The 17,730-nt window shown below is 66.3% G+C and overlaps 1 protein-coding gene across 3 annotated transcripts; it reads right to left on the bottom strand.

Annotated features, from left to right (window-relative positions):
* Positions 1 to 7,170: 7,170 nt before the first annotated feature.
* On the bottom strand, positions 7,171 to 17,663 carry Ticam1 (TIR domain containing adaptor molecule 1). Of its 3 annotated transcripts, none has more exons than XM_078034044.1 (4): positions 15,836 to 17,663; positions 11,079 to 11,259; positions 9,645 to 9,676; positions 7,171 to 9,533 (listed from the first exon to the last, which is right to left on the bottom strand). In XM_078034044.1, the coding sequence occupies exons 3-4, from the start codon at positions 9,664 to 9,666 to the stop codon at positions 7,360 to 7,362; spliced, it is 2,196 nt and encodes a 731-aa protein (XP_077890170.1). In that variant the 5' UTR covers positions 9,667 to 9,676; positions 11,079 to 11,259; positions 15,836 to 17,663; the 3' UTR covers positions 7,171 to 7,359. The 3 variants fall into 3 exon arrangements, with proteins under 3 accessions (XP_077890170.1, XP_077890169.1, XP_077890171.1); XM_078034043.1 differs by having other exon boundaries at positions 9,645 to 9,787; XM_078034045.1 differs by lacking the exon at positions 9,645 to 9,676.
* Positions 17,664 to 17,730: the final 67 nt, after the last annotated feature.

The raw sequence follows: 17,730 nt of genomic DNA on the forward strand, positions 1-17,730 counted from the left end.
TTGTGCTTCCTTGGGTGGCTGCATGGCATGACGGAGGGAGGGCCTGGCCGGGCTGGGGCAGGGCTGCTCGCTGGGCACCAAACACAGGCCCTGCTTCCACCTCTGCCCTCCGACAGAATCCGCTGAGTCCAGGGCCTGCTCTGGGGTTGGGCTGCCGCACAAAATGGGCACAGAAGAGGGAGGGCACGCCCCCCCCTGCCTCCCAGAGCAGGGAGGGGCTCTCCTGCCCACAGGCCTTGAACCTGCATTCGGGGGTGCCCAGTCCCAGCCCTCGGGGTGTCTGGATATAGAGGCCACGCTGTGGGGCTGCCCAGGGGTCCGTGGAGTGCCCTCCTCCCCACCTCCTGCTTCGCCGCAGCTGCCGCCCAGCCCGTTTCCTCTGGGGTGATGTCTGTCCAGCTCTGACCACGTCCCTGCTCTAGAAGGTCTGGGCACAGTGGCTGCCGCCCAGCAGCTGGGAGGCCAGGCAAGAGGGGCAAGTTCAAGGCCAGCCTCCGCAGTGTCCTGAAGAAAAGGCGGGATGTGGCTGGGGACAGTGCTCCTGGTGGGAGGGGCCCTCACAGCAGCCTCCTGAGGACAGGAGGTGGCCGCGTTGGCCTCTGTGTGCTGGCACTGCGGGTTGTGCGTAAGCGGGCCGACGGGACCAGGGCAGCTGTGGAGAAGCGCAGGGCCCACACCACGCAGCCTGGGCACCTGCAGGGCGTCCACCCCACAGTGCTCGGCCCTGGCCTCTCCTTGAGGGTCAGCGCCGCTGGCACCTGACCTGTGCTGGACTTGGTGGGGGAATGGTGACCAATGCTCCCAAAAACCTCAGGCTCCAGGTTGGGGGTTGAGCCCCGGTTTTGGTGCCCAAGCTCATCCCAAAGGCCAGGCAGGTTTCAGGTGGGGTGGACTGGGCAGACACAGACTGACCCTGTCCCCGGGCTGGATCCTGGCGTGGGACACACAGCAGCCCTCGCGGCAGGTCAGTGGCCCTCCAGAGCCCGCACAGCACCCAGGCTGGAGAGCGGAGGGCAGGGCTGGGGCAGCCCCTCCCCTGGTCCCAAGTTAAAGATAGCTCTGCGCAGAGCGACAGGGACTGCTGGCACCCGGGCACAGGACATCAGTTCCCGTCCAGGAGAAAGGCTGGGGGCAGGGCGGCACCCCAACAGGTGCTGCGGGCAGTGTCCTCGCTCCACAGTCCGCACTGCCGCCTCTGGCTGCAGGAATGGGCTTGAGCTTTGGCCCTGAGCTGGACACTTGAGATCCCCAGTGCCACCCACTCACCCTCCTCCTTCAAATGGACTGGATGAAGCGGCCTCCTCCAGGAGGCCCTCCAGGATCATCTACCACCCAGCCTCACCGGGTCATTTCTCCCTTGACCCTTGAACCCTGACCTTGAGTTTTTATTCTTTGTTCCTGTGTGTCTAGTCCTTTGTCCCTACCCCTGTGGCATCAGTGACAGGCTCAGGCACCTGAAGAGGACCTAGATTGCTCCCAGGGCTTCTGCCAAGGCGTCCCGCCTTAGCCAGCAAGAGGACTGGGCGCTGACCCCGTGCTGTGGCACAGGGAAGGGTGGGAGGAAAGAGGGACAGGGTGTGCAGATGGCCGGCCAGTGCTGGAGGGGGCCGCTGAGGGAGCCGGGCGGCGCCTGTGCTGGGCAGCGGCCGTGGTCAAGGTTGCTCCTGCCGCCTGCCTGCCTCTCCTGCCCTGCCAGAGCAGCACCCTCCGTTGGCCCTGAGCTCAGCTGGACCTGCTGTCCAGCTTCGCATGTCCTGGGCAGCCTGCCCTCTGCCAGCGTCCTGGGGCCGAGCACAGGCAGACCCTGGCTCCCCCGCCCCAAGATGAGGGACCGGCGCTGAGCCTCTTAGGGTGAGGGCCACTTCAGCCTGCCCACATTAGGGCCCTGTGGGGTCATGAGGCCGCACATGGTGAACGGCCCTCAGTTTTTGTTTTTTATTTTTAAAGAGAGAATTTTAATATTTATTTTTAGTTCTCGGCAGACACAACATCTTTGTTGGTATGTGGTGCTGAGGATCGAACCCGGGCCGCACGCATGCCAGGCGAGCGCGCTACCGCTTGAGCCACACCCCAGCCCGGCCCTCAGTTTTTAAAAGGGTTGATTTTTTAAACCTAAAGAAAAACATCCAGTGCCTCAAGTAGGAGGGATAAATGGAGCTTCCAAGAGCGCAGCCCAGGGAGAGGGCACGGGGGCCCAGCAAGGGGGCCCCAGGAGCCCGGGCAAGAGGGCAGCAGGGCTCCCTGGCAGCCCTCTGGGAGAGATGAGGACTTCAGCCTTGGCGGCCTCCCAGAGCTATAATAAGGCTGCGATGGCCACAGAAGAGGTTAAAAATAGGATCCCCCAGGGCCACCTGGGGTCAGCCTCTGAGCCAGGAAGCCCAGGTCTTGGGTCGGAGGTGACCTGGGCAGGGCTGGGAGGGCAAGCTCAGCCTCCGTGGGCGCTGCCCTGCCGTCTGGCCTGGCCACCTGCAAACCAATGCCCCCGCCCGCTTCGGTGTCCCCATCTGCAGTGTGGCAGGGAGCACTGGGGTGGCCTAAGGTGAGAACACCACCTGGCTGAGTGCATGGCTGCTTCCGCGCCCTGCTGTCATACGGCGCCATCTAGTGGCCCTGTCTGGCTCCCCAAGGTAAGCTGTGTCCCTAAGTCGTCCCTTTCCAGGCTGGACAGACAGTCCGTGCCCGGGTTCACATGGCCATGCTTCTCCCCCCCCACCAGAGGACCCTCCCTTCCTTCAGCACCCCTCCCGGATGGCCTGGCAGTGCCCTCTGTGTCCCCTTCACACCCAGGCACACTCTGTGCAGGTGCTCAGTCCCGGGAAGTGGAGGGAAGGACCAGGCTGTGGTGGAGAGGAGAAGCAGGGCCGGGTGTGTTCATCAAAGCCAAACACTTATTGAGCACCTGCTGTGTGCTGGGCCCTGGGGTCCAGCAGCGGAGTGGACAGAAGGCCCGTCCTGATGGAGAAGGCAGGTGGCCTGGATGAGCGCAGCCTGTTGGTTCAGAATCGCCCAGTGCGGGCGTGGCGCTGCCTGGGGATGGGGGGGGGGGCCCAGAGAAGCCCCTGAGGAGGGCCAGCGGGGAGCCAGGGCGAGATGGAGCAGCACCTGCCTGGCAGGTGGGAGGCAGAGGGTGAGGAGCGTGGAGGAGTGGCCACTGGACTTGGCAGGGCAAGGTCACTGACCCCAGGGGACATCCTGGATGCCTTCCCTAAATTCCATTTGGGGAAAACACTGCAGGGAACCCCACTTGCCCCTTGGCCGGCCCCGCCTCCAGACAGCCCAGGCAGGAGGCCTGGTCTCCACCTGACTTTCACTTCCCCAGGTGGGGCCAGCTGGAGGCTGGTCACACCAACCTCTGGCTCCAGGGTCAGGGTGACCCAGAACAGGCAGGGCCCTTTCCTCCTCCACCCAGCTGGGGGCAGCTCCGCCCTTGGCCAGCCCGGCGCTGCTGCAGCCCCCGCGTACGGCCAGGGCCGCCCAAGGAGCGTCATCAAGAAGGAAAGTGGGTGCCGCGGTCACAGCTCAGGGGCAGAGCCCTCGCCGAACTGCGCCAGGCCGGGTTCGCCCCAAAACAGAGGCAGGGAGTCGAACACGTCGCGCACGCGCACACTCGCCTTCCCGCTCCCGGCAGGGCCGGGCCGCCCCCGGGCAGCGCTAACACGTGCCTCCAGGAGAGGGAGCCAGCGGGACTTCCCGGCGCACGGGGTGGGCCCTGCAGAACCCGGGGCTGAGGCAGGACAGGAAGCCAGGTGCAGGCCCCGTGTGCCTCCGTAGGCAGGAAGTGTCCGGAACAGCCAGTCCCCAGACGGGACGTGGCTGCGGGGCGGGGATCCCGCGGAGCTCACTGCCAAGGGCTGCTGCCCCCTTCTCTCTCGTGCTGCTGGGCTTGGAGCCCGGGCCTCGCGGGTGCCACACGGAGCCCTGCCACCGAGCCGCACCCAGCCCTTTTAAACTTTTTATTTGAGACAGTCTCACTGGGTTGCCCATCGGACCTCAGGCTTGAATCCTCCTGTCGTTGCTGGGACGAGAAGTTTGGCCGCTGGTCCCAGCAAAAACGACGAGACACGCCTGTCCCTGTGAGCAGGGCCACACTGTCACATGTTCCAGTCACGAGACAACCGAGCCGTGAAGTGCCAAGCCCAGGCCACCAAGGGCTGTTTCCCAAAGGCCCTCTGGGAAACCCTAACAGGGCCAGGAGAGTTTCCCAAGCAGGGACACAGCTGCAGGCCACCCTGGGCATACTGACCTCAAAAAGAGTCACACAGGCTTTAAAGAAGGAGACTTTAAAGTTTGTTTCTTCCTCTTTTTGTTGTTTCTTCCTATTTTTCTTCAAGGCTGCGTGACTCACAGGGGACTTCCCCTGGAACAACCCAGCCTGAAGGCAGGCCCCAGCCTTGGGTGCAGGAGTGGACAGAGCCCTGGCTGGGGACTGTCCCATCTCCACTTAGTCAAGGCTCACCCTCTGCTCTCAGCCACTTCCTCCTTCCAGCAGCTCCCTTCGATCCCCCAGTGCCTGTCTCCTGTACACAGCAGGTGCTCAATAAATGTTGGCTGGATAAAGGGAACCATGACTCAATAGCTCCCCACTCACTGTCCAGTGAACTAGCCAAGACGGGTCAGCTCAGCATCCCCAGTGCCCAGAACAGGCCTGCACACAGCAAGTGCTCAATAATGGTTCGTCAAGTGAATTCACTTACTGAACACTGTGTGCCCTGTGTTCTGGAAAAAGCCTCCGCGATGGGCTGGGGATACAGCGCAGTTGCTGGGGAGCTTGCCTTGCATGCACAAGGCCCTGGGTTCAGTCCCCAGCACCACCACCAAAAAAAGCCTCCAGGACCAAGACAGGTCCATGACCCCGGTTCCGGAGGCTGAGGAAGGAGGACCGTGAGTTCAAGACCTCAGCAACTTAGCAAGACCCTATCCCAAAATAAAATATAAAAAAGTCTGGGGAAAAGAAACGGGGTGGGGGTGGGGGTGGGGTGTCCCACCCGCCCTGGGGCAGCCTGGGAGTCACTAGGATCAACCATCAAGGAGCAGACAGGAAGAGGCTGCGTAGGCTCATTGGGGGAGCGCGGGCCCAGGTGGCCTGGGCTACAGCCCTCCTGCAAAAATCAGAAAAGGGCGATGGATGCGTGGGAAAGCTGACGCAGGAGATGCACTGGCGGCTTGCGGTCTCTGGGCCTCTCTCTTGCCCAAGTGGCTGTGTGCTCTTGGACAAGTGACTTCACCTTTCTGGGCCTCCGTTTCCCACCTGTAAACCGGGCACAGTGATGCCGTCTCTGGGCAGGCCCTCAGGTCCTTGCCACGGGTCCTCCGTGTGCTGGGGTTCTGAGGGGACAGGCAGGAGCGAGCATCCTGAGGTCGCTGGGTCCATTTTATGGCCAGGGAAGAGGAAGCGCCCAAGCAGACCACGACTGCTGTGGATGCCACAGTACCTCGGAGGCGGAGTGGGGTCGGGAGCCATGGGCTGATCTGTGATGGTGACGCTGCCCAGGCAGGATTCTTGTCCAGCGGCCTTAGGAATGGGAAAGGGCTCCCCACTTCCTCTGCTGCCATCTGGACCACAGCAGGTCCCCAGCTCCTGCCCTGGACACCCCTAGCCTGTCCTCTCCGAAGCAGCCACCAGAGGGCGCCCGCGAGCACCAGGGTCGGACCCCGCCCTCCGCTCGTGGTTCCCGCCCCCTCGGGGTCCAGACCCGAGTCCTCCCGCAGCGCAGAGGCCCTGCCCAGCTGTCCCAGCCCTGACGACCCCTGCCCCAGCCGCTCCGGCTCTTCTCTGCCTTCAGCCTCCACCACGCCCTGCTGGGTCCTGCCCCAGGGCCTTTACTCGGCTGTGCCCTCTGCCAGGACCTCTGTTTTTCCCCCCCAGCTCTGGGCCCCACGCCACCTCCTGGGCCCCTTAAGGCCCTCCCTCTTGGACACCCGATGTCACCTCACCCTGCTTCCTCCTCCTCCAGTCCCTTCCGGTGTCTGACATTCTCCTGCTTATCGTTCCCTCCCAGGACCCCTTCTGTTCTCACCCCGCCACGCCCTGGGGCCTGCGCAGGAGGTCTCCCCCGTTGGCCATGCCCCAGCCGGTGGACAGAGCAGTTTCCAGGAGCCCCCTGCCCGGCTCCAGAATCGGCTCCTGGGTGTCACTCCAGGCCACCGTGGGGAGCCGGCTGTGACGAAGCCTGAGTCAGCAACGAAAATAGCAGGGGTGCGTGGCTGGGGGGTGACTCAGCCAGCCCCACCTGGCCTGGCCCCAACCCTGCCTCGGCCTACGCTGCTGGGGAGGGGGCCTCCGCTGTCCGGTCCCGGGACCTGGCTTCTGCCGTGGTGGCGACCTCTCCCTAACCGGGCCATGTTTGGGGCCACAGTTCGCTCCCTGGGCCTGTTTCCCCACCTGTTAAATGGGCCTTCAGAACCACTCCCGTCGGGGTCCCCTGGAGGTCCCTCAGTGTGCTGGCCACCCTGTAATCCCAGTTGATTGGGAGGCTGCGGCAGGAGGGTGGCAAGTTCCAAACCAGCCTCAGCACTTTAGTGAGACTCCAAGCAACTCAGTGAGACCCGGCCTCCAAAGGTCTGTCAGTGTGAAGACTTCAGCCGGGGTCTGGCCTTTCTTATTTTCCAGGGGTGGGGGTGGGGGGACTCCGGGGCACGCGTTAAAGAGCACTGTGAAGCCTGAAGTGGGTGGTCCCAGAAGTTCTCCCAAGTAACAGCGCAGTGTACCGAGGACCGAGCTCAGGACGCGGGACCACGGAGCCCCATCCCCAGCCCTGTTTGATATTTTATTCTTAGAGACAGGGTCTCACTGAGTTGCTAAGTGCCTCGCTGGTGCTGAGGCTGGCTTTGAACCCTCGATGCTCCTGCCTCAGGCTCACAGAGCTGGGATTACAGGCGCAGGCCACCAAGCCCGGCTTCCAACATCTTTTGTCTCCACCTTCTTTGCTATTAGAGCCCAGCCTTTCTGAAAGGCACGTGGCCGCCCCCCCAGGACTACACTTCCCAGGGTCCTTTGCAACCGTGACAGAAGTCATGTGACCCATCCATGACCAATGGGGGGAGAGCAGGTGACGCAACGTCCTGCTCTACCCTCGGAGACGCCCGCGTGGTCGCGGCTTCCGCCTCCCGTCGTTGGGGCGCGTGGCCGCGTGCTCTCAGCGGGTCGCCGGGCAGACGGCGGCTCCGAGGAACCTTCAATAAATATTTATTACCGTCAAACGCCCCATCTCCCGTGTCCCTCCTCGACCCCAGGCCCACGAAGCCCTCTGCCCGCGTGGGGACGGCTCCTGGGCAGCGACCCGAAGGGAGCGCGCCGGTGGGGTCCACGGGCCCTGCCCGGCCGAGCTGGGGTCCTGGGCGGCCCCGTGGCCCGGCTGGTCACCGCCCTTCTTCCTGCGTCTTGTCCTCGGGCGCCTGGGCCCCTCTCTGGTTCCACATGTGGTTGCTGAGCCCCAGCTGCACCATCTGCGCGTGGTGGATGATGAGGGGCTGCAACCCCGGGGCCGGCGCGGCCACGGGCGGCGGCGGGAAGGCGGGTGCGGGGCTGCCCGCTGGCCACGGCGGCGGCTGGGGGTATCCCGGCCAGGTGGGGAGGGGGGACGGCCCCCCCCAGGGCACCTGGCCCCCCAGGGGCACCTGAGACGGGTGAGGCACCTGAGTCCCGAAGGACAAGTGGCTGCCGAAGGCTGCCTGGAGCCTGTCCACCTGCGACTGCCAGGCCTGGTAGCTCTGCAGGCTGTCCCAGTACGCGGCGCCCATGGCGGCCGCCTGCCTCCGCTCGCCCTCCAGGCGCTGGCTGTGCTCCCGCAGGGCGCGGACGTCCTGCTCCTTCCTCCAGTGGGCCTTGCGCGCCCGCAGCTTCTGCGGCTTGAAGGTGTTGGCCACCTTCCTGGTGAAGACCTTGGAGTTCTCGTCCAGCCACACGAGGCCCGTGAGCAGGCTGGCCGTGTCGGGGCCAAGCTGCTCCAGGGAGCTCTCCAGGGGCAGGAAGGGCACGACGCAGTCCTCCCTCCCGTGCTGCGTGAAGCTGCTCATGAGGGCCTGGCTGACCTGATGCAGGCTCAGGCGGCAGTTGAAGTTGGAGGTGAGCAGCAGGATGGTGAAGCCCGAATGGTCAATGGCGTCCTGCAAGCAGCGCAGCTCCCCGCGCCCCGGCACCTGGAAGTCCTCGCAGAAGGTGGCCCCATCTGGCACCCCCAGGGCCTCCAGCTTCTCCCGCACTCGCAGGGCCACCTGCTCGTCAGCCCTGGCGTGGAGGACCACAAAGTTATAGAACTTCTGCTCTGATGACACTGACTCAAAGGAGGAGGGACAGGGGGACACAGAGGCTGGGGTCGGAGGCAGGGGAGAAGACAGGGAGGCCGTGGGGGCCGGGGCTGAGGCCGTGGGTGGGCTTGGCTTGCTCTTCTGGGGTGCGGTCTCTTCCCCCGAGAGTTGGGGTGGTGTCCTCTCCTTGACGAGGCCAGGACTCTCAGTGGCCTCCACAGTAGGCAGGGGCAGAGGTCCGGGGCCCGCAGACCCCTCTGTGCACTCCACTGGGCCTTGGCTGCTGGTCTCTGGAGCCTCCGGGGGCTCAGGGGGGTGGGCAGGGGCAGGGGCCGCCGCAGGAAGCCTGGGGACCGGGCCGTCTGTCAGCTCCAGGGAGCAGGCCGCGTCCACAGAGGGGGGCCAGCTCATCTCCTCTGGCTCTTGGCAGCCCGTGGGGACAGGCTCAGGCCCCGGGCTGGCCTGGGGCTCCTGGGAGAGCTTGCTGGGCCCCGGGGCGCTGCGCTGCGGGCTCGCGAGGGGCATGGTGGGGGACTGGCTGATGGCCAAGCTGCGGGCCAGGGAGACGGGGCTGCTGGTGGACCGCAGGGAGCGCCCCTGGCTCCAGTCCCGCTGGCTGTCAGTGGGGCGCGGGAGGCTCCTGGCCCCAGAGGGTGACGCCGAGGACGCTGGGAGGCCACCCAGATCGGAACAGAGGGGCTGGAAGCCACTCAGGTCCCGGACGACGTCCCACCCGCACCGGTCCCGGGCCTCGTCCTGCAGCTCGGCCAGCCGGCGGTCGCCCCGGGACCCGTGGGCGCGGAGGGCGGCCTGGTAGGCCGAGTCCCGCAGCGAGGCTGGGCACAGCTGCTCCTGGGCCAGCAGGTGGTAGACACGGGCCACGGCCCAGGACACGTCGGGGGGCTCCTCGAGGGCCTCGGCGCTGTCCACGCCGGCCCACTGGCGGGCCACCAGCCGGGCCACCGCGTCCTCCTTCTGGGCCTCCAGGGAGATCCTGGCCTCGGTTTCCTGGCCCAGCGTGAGGAGCACCATGGCGTGCAGCAGGCCGGCCCCCCGGCAGCCCGGGCGCAGTGTCTTGAGCTTGTGCTTCAGGTAGAGCAGCTTGTCCTGGCCAGCCGCGCCCAGGAGGTCGAAGGCGCCGGGCAGTGACGGGCCCGGGCAGGCCATGGGCACGGGTGGGTGCGGCTGCAGGCAGGAGAAGCTGGGGAGCGGGGAGGCATGTTCCGGATGCCGGCGAGCCTTCCCCGTGCCTCGGGCCAGGTTCCTGGAGGGCTGCTGGGGCGGAGCTGGGGGCGACGGGAGAGGGCCAGGGTCACCACCCGGGAGCAGCAGCTCAGGGAGGCCACCCGGTGCCTCACCTCCCTCCCCTGGGGTGCCACCATGCTGGGGCAGCCAACCTGGGTCACCTCCCTCTGACATCCACTTTCTCCTGTGCAAGACACAGCAGGTGAGTTACGTGGCGGCGCAGACGGACGTGGCTCTTGCCAAGGACAAGACGTGAAGCACAGAGAGGCCAAATTAGTTGCCCAAAGCCACACAGCTGGGGAGTGAACGCAGGCTTAGAACCGGGCCGCTGGGGGCTTGTTCCGGGAACCAGGTGGCCTTAACATATGGCAGGTTCTGACCACAGCCTGGACCAGCAGGTGTTTGGGTCGCCTGCCGCTGTGTCCGTGGGGCTGCCAGGCCTCCTGGGAGCCGTGCCCTGCGCTCCGATTGGCTGAGAGGCCAGCTGGGGTCCCGCCCAGCTCTGTGCACCGCGGGCTCGGCCTGGCGCCTGTTCTTTCCCTGTCACCTGCCGGGTCTCCTCACCCAGGTCTCAGCCTCCGCGGGGGCTCTGCAGCCACCGGGCCGTTCCCTCCCTGTCCCCCCTCCTGCGTGGACGGGGCCTGCAGGGAGCAGCTTGTGCCCCGACCCCCCTCCACACTGGCGGGCGTGGAGGCGCTCAGGCTGTGGGTGAGGAGAGCCAGGCCAGCGCCTGCCCCGGGCACACACCCTGGGGACGGCATCCCAAGCCCGGCACTAGGCCACCAGGTCCCCGTCCAGGCCTGGGGAACAGCCTTGGCGCCATCCCGGGCCTGGGAACACTTCCCCTGGGCCGCGAGGGACCTCCTGCCACCCTCGTGGGAGGCGCAGCTGACCCCCGCAGCCCGGAGCCTGCCTCTCAACCCAGGCTGCCCGGGGCCAGGCTGGTGGCTGGACGCCCACACCAGAGAGTGACCGGCCCCGGCCCACAGTGCCCGGGGGCCTGGCGTCCATCAGCTTCCGCTCCGGTGGCCCAGTGGAGCCCAGGTCATGATGCAGGGTTTCAGAAAGGTCACCCTGAGCAGGTCCACGGGCCCCGGGGCAGGAGTCCAGGAAGGACCGAGGGAAGCCGAGGGGGCGGAGAATGGCTCCGGGGGGGACCCGGGAAGAATGGGAGCTGACTGCCCAGTGGGGCCCAAACAGATGGCCCCCTTCCCAGAGCCTGCCGGGGAGCAGGGCAGACAGTGCCCGGCGTGGAGCTGGGGCTCGAGTCGCACAGTGTGGCCCAGGGTGGCCTCGAAGGGAGCAGGAGCCTAACGAGACGTGACACGGGGTCCCTGGGCGGCGGGCACAGCAGTGCAAAGGCCCTGGGGCAGGAGGAGCCTGGCCCGTGGAGGCACCCAGAAGCAGCCAGGGGACGGGGAGAGGAGACTGCGGCAGGGAGGACAGGGCCTGGGGGTCACAGGGAGGATGGGGACTTTGACCCCAAGGGAGGTGGGAGTCAGGGGGGGCTGTGGGGGGCAGAGGAGAAAGGGACTTGAAAACGGGGAGCCACTTAGACCTCAGGTCGGTCAGTGGCTGCGACTCACCTCAGGCCAGTTCACCAAGAGGACGCTGCCCGGCACATCTGTGAGTTCCCAGGAGCCAGAGCCGTCCCTGTCCTTTGTGTGTGGCCATAAGGAGCGCGGCCCGCTGGGTCGTGAGGAGCAGAGCGAGTGTTCTGGGAGGTCTGAGGTCCCGGACTGTGGCCCCTGGGACAGGGCCTTCTTCCTGTGGCGGAAGGTTGAGGGCAAAAGGAGCCGGGGTCACACCTCGGGCCCCCTATTCAGGGGACGGAACCCGGGGCCCCGCGGGAGCTGCAGCACCGAGCCACCCCAGCCAGCCCTTCTTGACTTAGTCTGAGATGGGCTCTTGCTAAGTTGATGAGGCTGGCCTCACCCTGGCCATCCTCCTGCCTCGGCCTCCACCGCCCCTGGGATGGCAGGCGTGGGCAGCGGCGCCCGGTTTGAATCTCTGCTTGGAGCTCAGCTGCCCCAGGCCTCCCCACGACACGGCCCCGCCCTCCTCCAGGCCACCTGATCACATCGCATTGATGGGCAACGCAGTCCCCAGTGTGTCCTGTCGATGGAGCCACGCTCCCGCCCACACGTGGCCAAGGCTGCCTCCTCACTGCACTGCAGCAGGCGCCATCTGGCCCTGGACAGAGGACGCTTGCCACACTGGGGTGGGGGCCGGCAGGCCGTGTCTTTCCACGGCAGGCAGCCACCCGGTGCCCATGTCTGTGACCACAGGCCGAGCGCCTCTGTCTGCCACGCGTCATCATTGCCATGAGGTCGCACCGTGTCGTCCCCAAGTCGTGTGCTAAAGGCCGGGCCCTCGGCACCTTACAGGGGACCTCACTGAGGTCAGCCTTATGGGGCAGTTGAGTGGAAGTGGGGCCTTCGGGGACCCTGACCCACAGGACAGGTCCTCCTGAGAAGCACCCGACACAGCGGCCACACTGTTGTCCCAGGAGGATGGAGGCTGTGGCGGGAGGATGGCAAGTTTGAGGCCACCCTGGGCTGCTTAGCGAGACCTGATTCAAAATACAAAACACAGAGGGCTGGGGTGCGGCCCCCCGAGAGAAGTGGAGGGTGGAAGATGTTTCTCCCCAGGAACCGCAGAGTGCCGAGGAGGCAGGACCCGCGCTCCCCCTCCCTGACCTCAACTCAGCACTCAGGAGAGAAACGACAAGGATCTTATACTCAGGTGGGACCACAAGCTAGTCTAAAGTTTCTGAAATGACCCAGATGACGACTTAAGCCAGGGACGGATATGTCCCTCCAGAGCTTGGTCCTCAGGTCAAGGGTTCCTGCCACTCCCTGAAGGCTCCCGGAAAGACGGTGCCATAATCAAGACAAACACTGGTGCCACACCCGCCCCAGCAACTCAGGAGGCTGAGGCAGGAGGATGACAAGGTCAAGGCCAGCCTCGGGCAACTTAGTGAGACCCGGTCTCAACATAAAAGTGGCTGGGTCTGGGGTTGTGGCTCAGGGGTGGAGCACCCTGGGTCAACCTCCAGGACAGAAACAAACACCGTGGTGGCCGACTGGCTGACGGTGGTGTGCGGTGCCTGGTGTCCCCACAGCCTCCGCGGGGGAACCCGGGTGACCTCCATGAAATGTGAAAATGTGGAAACAGGTCGGAGCTTCCTGCGGCCGCCCTCGGGCCGCCGGGAAGCAGGTTGGTGACCAAGGCGGTTTGTGTGGAGGCTGGCTCTGGGTCCCGCGGAAGCCCGTCGGCTGACCCGCCCTGGGCGGCCATTCCCGTGGGACGCAGGCGCCAAGGTCCCCAGGGCTGAGGGCTTCCGTTCACCAGGCGCCACCTGAGGAGTCGCCTGAGCGCTGAGCAGAGGGCACAGCAGGCTTGGGGCTGAGCCCCTGGACAGCGCAGTGGCCCACGCGGTCACGGCAGCACTGGGTGGAGGAGGGAGGACGGCGAGTCCAGCCGCCTAACCCACGCGAGGCCCTGTCCGCGGTGCACACGCAGGAGCCTCCGTGCAGCCGGGCGGGTGGCGCCGGCCTGTGATCCGGGGACTTGGAGGCTGAGGCAGGAGGACGGCAAGTTCAGGGCCAGCCTCAGCCACTCAGTGAGGCCCTGACGCTGACAAGGTATCCTAAAAAGGGCTGCAGGTGGCTCAGGGGTTGAGGCCCTGGGTTCAATCCCCGGTCCCCCCAAAAGCCTCAGCCTTCCTGTCTGTGGAAAGGGTCCACAGTCCCGCTGTCCCTGCGGGGGACAGCGCAGGGGCCCCAGGCCGCGGTGGGAGTCAGCACAGCTGCTCCTGAGGCACCGGACCTGGGGACCCCTGACCCCAGAGGCCCGGAGCCCACAAGCTCAGCTGCAGTCCCTGGAGCTGACCCCGTGTCCTGCCCGCTGAGCGCGGGTCATCTGCTGAACCTCCCACGGCCTGGGGACAGAGTCCACCCCCCCAGGGTGGGCACAGACCTCGGGGCGTCTCGGCCTCAGTCCCCGCGACTGGGACCTCACGTCACAGTGGCCCTCAGGGAGGGTGCAGCTTGCAGAGCGCCCCATGCAGGGTCCCTGGGTCCACCCCGCAGGGGACGCTGGCCTGGCCATGCGGCACCGGGGCCAGCGTCACCCTCGGCGCTGGAGGATCTGTTCCCTGTGTCTAGGACGCACTTCCTGGTCCCTGGGTCCCCCGCGTGCCCCACGTGTCCTCCACAGAAGGAGCATTTGCTGAGCACCTACTGTGCGCACGCGGCTCAGTGCTCTGCAGGCAGGGACGGGCACCTCCTCCGCCCCGTGTGGCACACTTCACTCCAGGGAGACCAACAGGAAATGAGAAAAGAGCCAGATCATCTCAGAATGGAAAGCGCCTGCAGGAAGCCAGCGGGTGCCGCGCAGAGTGGGGGCGGGGGGCGGGAGGGGGCCTGAAGGAAGGGGGGGGCGAGTCAGATGGAGACCAGGCCCAGGGGCTCAGGCAGAGGCACCGCTGTGCACAGGCCCTGGGGCAGGTTGGGCCTGGCCTGTGGGGGCCGCGGCTGAAGCAGAGGAGGGGGCAGGGGGCCGTCGGGTGGCGCAGGGATTGGGCTCTGACCAGGAGGCAGGTGGGAGCGGCGGAGGGCCGTGGGCACTGGGAGGAGGGATCCGCTCACAGCACTCTCTGGCCACTGCAGGGCCGACAGGCTGTGGGGCACGGGCAGAAGCTGGGACCAGGTGCAGGCTGGTGGCAGTGGGGGTCATTGCCCACAGGACAAGCGGATGGACGGGATGGAGGGTGTGAGGAGCTGGCTTGGGGCCGGAAGGAGACTCGGGCAGTTGGGTTAGGCACGACTGCTCCTCCGAGACAACCCCGCGTCTTCCCTGAGGACAAGCGTCTCCTGCTCCTTGCTCTCTGTTCTGGTGCACTGTCCCAGGCTTGGCTCTGCCTCAGGACCTTTGCACAGGCCATGCCTCAGCACTTTCCCTAGTACCCACTTGACCAGCACCACCCCACCCCTCCCTGCCTCATTTTCCTCATGTCCACTTCTCACCAGGGGACACTACAGACTTCGCTTATTTACGCTGGGGAGAGCCTTTCCTACTGGAGACAGCCTCCCCAGGCAGCCTCCAGGCACAGGCTAGGGATGTTGCTGGGCCTTGTTCCTGCTGTATCCAGAGTGCTGTATTGGCGCTCAGTAGATGCTGGCCAGATAATCAGTGGAAGAACCACACAGTGCCTGGTACACAGTAGGTGCTTACTAAACGCTGAGTGAATGAATCAATACTGACGGAGTACTCAATGATCCAATCAGCTGACTGGGCAGAGGGCGTCCGGTATACAGTAAGCACTCCATGCGTGCTTCCTGCCTCTGGATCCTCTCTCCCTAACAAGATGGTGAGTCTCACCTGCTCCCTCAGGACTGGCCCACAGTGGTGCCGTCCCTCCTGGCTAATAAAACAATGTCCAGGAGGCCAGGTGTGTGGGCAGGGCCCGCCCCTGGGGGGGGGCGGAGACAGGAGCTTCTTGAGCCCAGGTTCCTGGCAGCCTGGGTGACACAGTGAGACCCCATCTCAGAAATTTAAAAATAAATACAAGTGTCGCTGAAAAACTCTGTTATGAGGAGCCGGGCTGAAGGACAAGGCCCGGTCACTGGGCTGCGTCGACGGCTGCGTCTGTCCAACAGGAGTTCACTGAGCACCTACTACACGCCAGGCCCTGTGCCAGCAAGCGACACTGGAGCTGGGCTCTTTGAATGGCCCCTTACGGAGGGGAACGGAGGACGAGGGGCGAAGCCGGTGGCCAGCCTCTGCCAGGAGCAAGGTGGCTGGGCGGCTGCTCCAGGGCCTGCATTTCTTGCCTGTGCCAAGCTTGGGTGTCCCCCGTGCTGCGTCCAGGCCTCCTCAGGCCCGGCCCGCGGGGAGGCTGGGGACACCCACCCCTCAGAGGTGGCCTGGACACCTTCGCTGTCTTAACCATGGTCCCCTGCGGGCACATGACCGTCCCTACGGTGTGTGGTGTGCCCAGTGTCCCCGCTGGCGTCGCGGCTCCTCCTCCAGGTGGGGCAGGGACAGGTCCCCGCTCCCCCTGGGCTCCCACCGCGGTGGCCTCCTCAAGTCCCGCTTTAGCCACCACCAGGAAAAGCCATGACGCGGCCTCTGCTGGGCTGGGCGCCTAGAGCCACCGTGCTGGGGCAGGCGCTGCAGGTGGGCGGGTCCTCGGGGTCCTGGGGGAAGTGGCAGCCGGGCGCGGTGCAGGCGGCCACCAGACCTGTGTCCCAGGAGGGGTCAAGAGGGACACAGGTGGCGCCCAGGGACAGGAGGAGTCACTCCCAGCCGCGCGCCCACCCGTCCCGTCCCCACCTACCCGGGCCGCGGCGCTGGCGCTGGTCCTTGGTCCACGGGGTGGCGACGGTGGTGGCCCTAGGTCCTGGGGGTGGCCGCGGTGGCCTCTCGGGAGAGGCGCCGCCCCTTCTGCGTCTGGGCAGGGTGCGCTCCGCCTCCGCGCCCTCGGGGGAAAGTCCCCGGCGCGCACCGCCACGTGGTCCCGCCCCGCGGGGGACGGAGGGCAGGGGACGAGGACAGGAGGACAGGGGGCCGAGGAGACCTGCTCCCCCTGCGACCCTGGACCCAGGGCCGCCCCGCGGGCACCGACCTCCCCGGCGCCCGGCCGGGAGCCACCCCAGGTCCCCGCCGCGGCCTCCAGGGAGGAAGCAGCAGGGCCGCCAGGGCGGGGCGGGGCGGGGCTCCTGGGTTTCGTTTGGGCGGGAACAGTTCTGGAGGTGGCCGGCGGGACGGGACGCTGCGCAGAGGCGCTGGGGCGTCGCTCAGTGGCGGGACCCCAGAAGTTAGGGGGGTGGTGTCCCAGCCGCCAGGGCAAAGGGAGCGCGGTCACCCTAACCCCCGCTGGGCCACCGCCTCTTGGTCTGGGTGTCTTCTTGCCGTCCTGGGGGTGGCGCCCGGGCCTGCGTGCCTGCCCTGGTCACCAGGCCACCCGGCCAGCCCCAACACAGCGTGACACAGTTGAACCTAAGATGCCTCGGGTGTACTTTGCATCTACCCCGTGAAATGACCAGCTCCCGCAGCCACTCGACCTGCATAATGAGGAGTGACGCGTATGTGCCTTGGCCTGTGGTGACGAGGTCTGTGGCAAGACACTGGACGATCCTTGGGGACTGTGCCAGATCTCAGCCACCTCGTTGGTGGCTGAGGGGGTGGCGGGTCAGCTGGAGTGACCACACCCCGACTCCATCAGGATCCCTGGGGGCCCTGGGGCAGGTGTGGGGAAGCAGGGCCGCTCTCCAGGGGGAGAGACCGACCTGGGCACCTACTGTGTGCCGGGCGCTCTGGCCTCCCAGGCGGTGGGTGGGAGACAGATGTCCTCCTGCCACTGTGAGCAGGCGCAGGTCCACCCCAGGACGGAGACGCGGAGCCCTGATCCGGCTCTGGAGAGGGGGCTCATCGTGGAGGGACGTGGGGTGCCATCAGCCACCGCCCGAGCAGAGCAGGAGGCAGAGGCCAGAGCTCGGCCTGGGGACCCTTTGCCAGAGAAGTGACACCCTGCAGGTGTGGGAGAGGGGCGTGGGCCTTGGGGTCCTGCCACACCAGTGCCCCCAAGGCACCTGCTCCACCCCAGGGGGACGGGGAGCTGACCCCAGCTGACCCCAGTGTGTGGGGCGGGCGGCCACCCTGGCCTGCTCAGCCGCCAGAGACACGGCGGACAGCACCAGGGAGCAGGGCCAGTGTCGGGACCCACCACCCCACGGAGAGGCCCAAGGGGCAGCGGTTCCAGGAAGCCCTGAGGTCAGGGGGCCTCTTCTCATGGCCAGGACCTTACTGCAGCTGGACCCAGCAAGAGGACTCAGCAGGAGCCTCCCGCGGGCCACCCCAGCACTCGGGAGGCTGAGGAGGCAGGTGGCTAGTTCAAGGCCAGCCTCGGCGACTCGCAAGGCCTCAAGCCACAGAGGGGACCCCGATCTCAAACGAAAGCCAAAAAGGGCTGGGGACGTGGCTGGGGTGGGGCACCCGGGTTCAATCCCTGGAGCCAAAAACGAAACAGACCGACCCCAAACCAGCAGGAAGGCCTCCCCAGGAGACCGGCCTCCAGGAGCAGGAGCGGGCCCAGCCGGGGCGGGAGTGGAGGCTCAGCGGGCAGCGCTCGCCTGGCACGTGTGGGTGCCCCTCACCAACGTGAAACAGATAAAGGCGCGTGTCCCCCGAGGACGGAGGGCAGACCAAAGGGCTGGGGACAGCTCGGGCAGA

Source organism: Ictidomys tridecemlineatus, chromosome 2, assembly GCF_052094955.1.
Source record: "Ictidomys tridecemlineatus isolate mIctTri1 chromosome 2, mIctTri1.hap1, whole genome shotgun sequence".
Lineage (NCBI taxonomy): Eukaryota > Metazoa > Chordata > Mammalia > Rodentia > Sciuridae > Ictidomys > Ictidomys tridecemlineatus.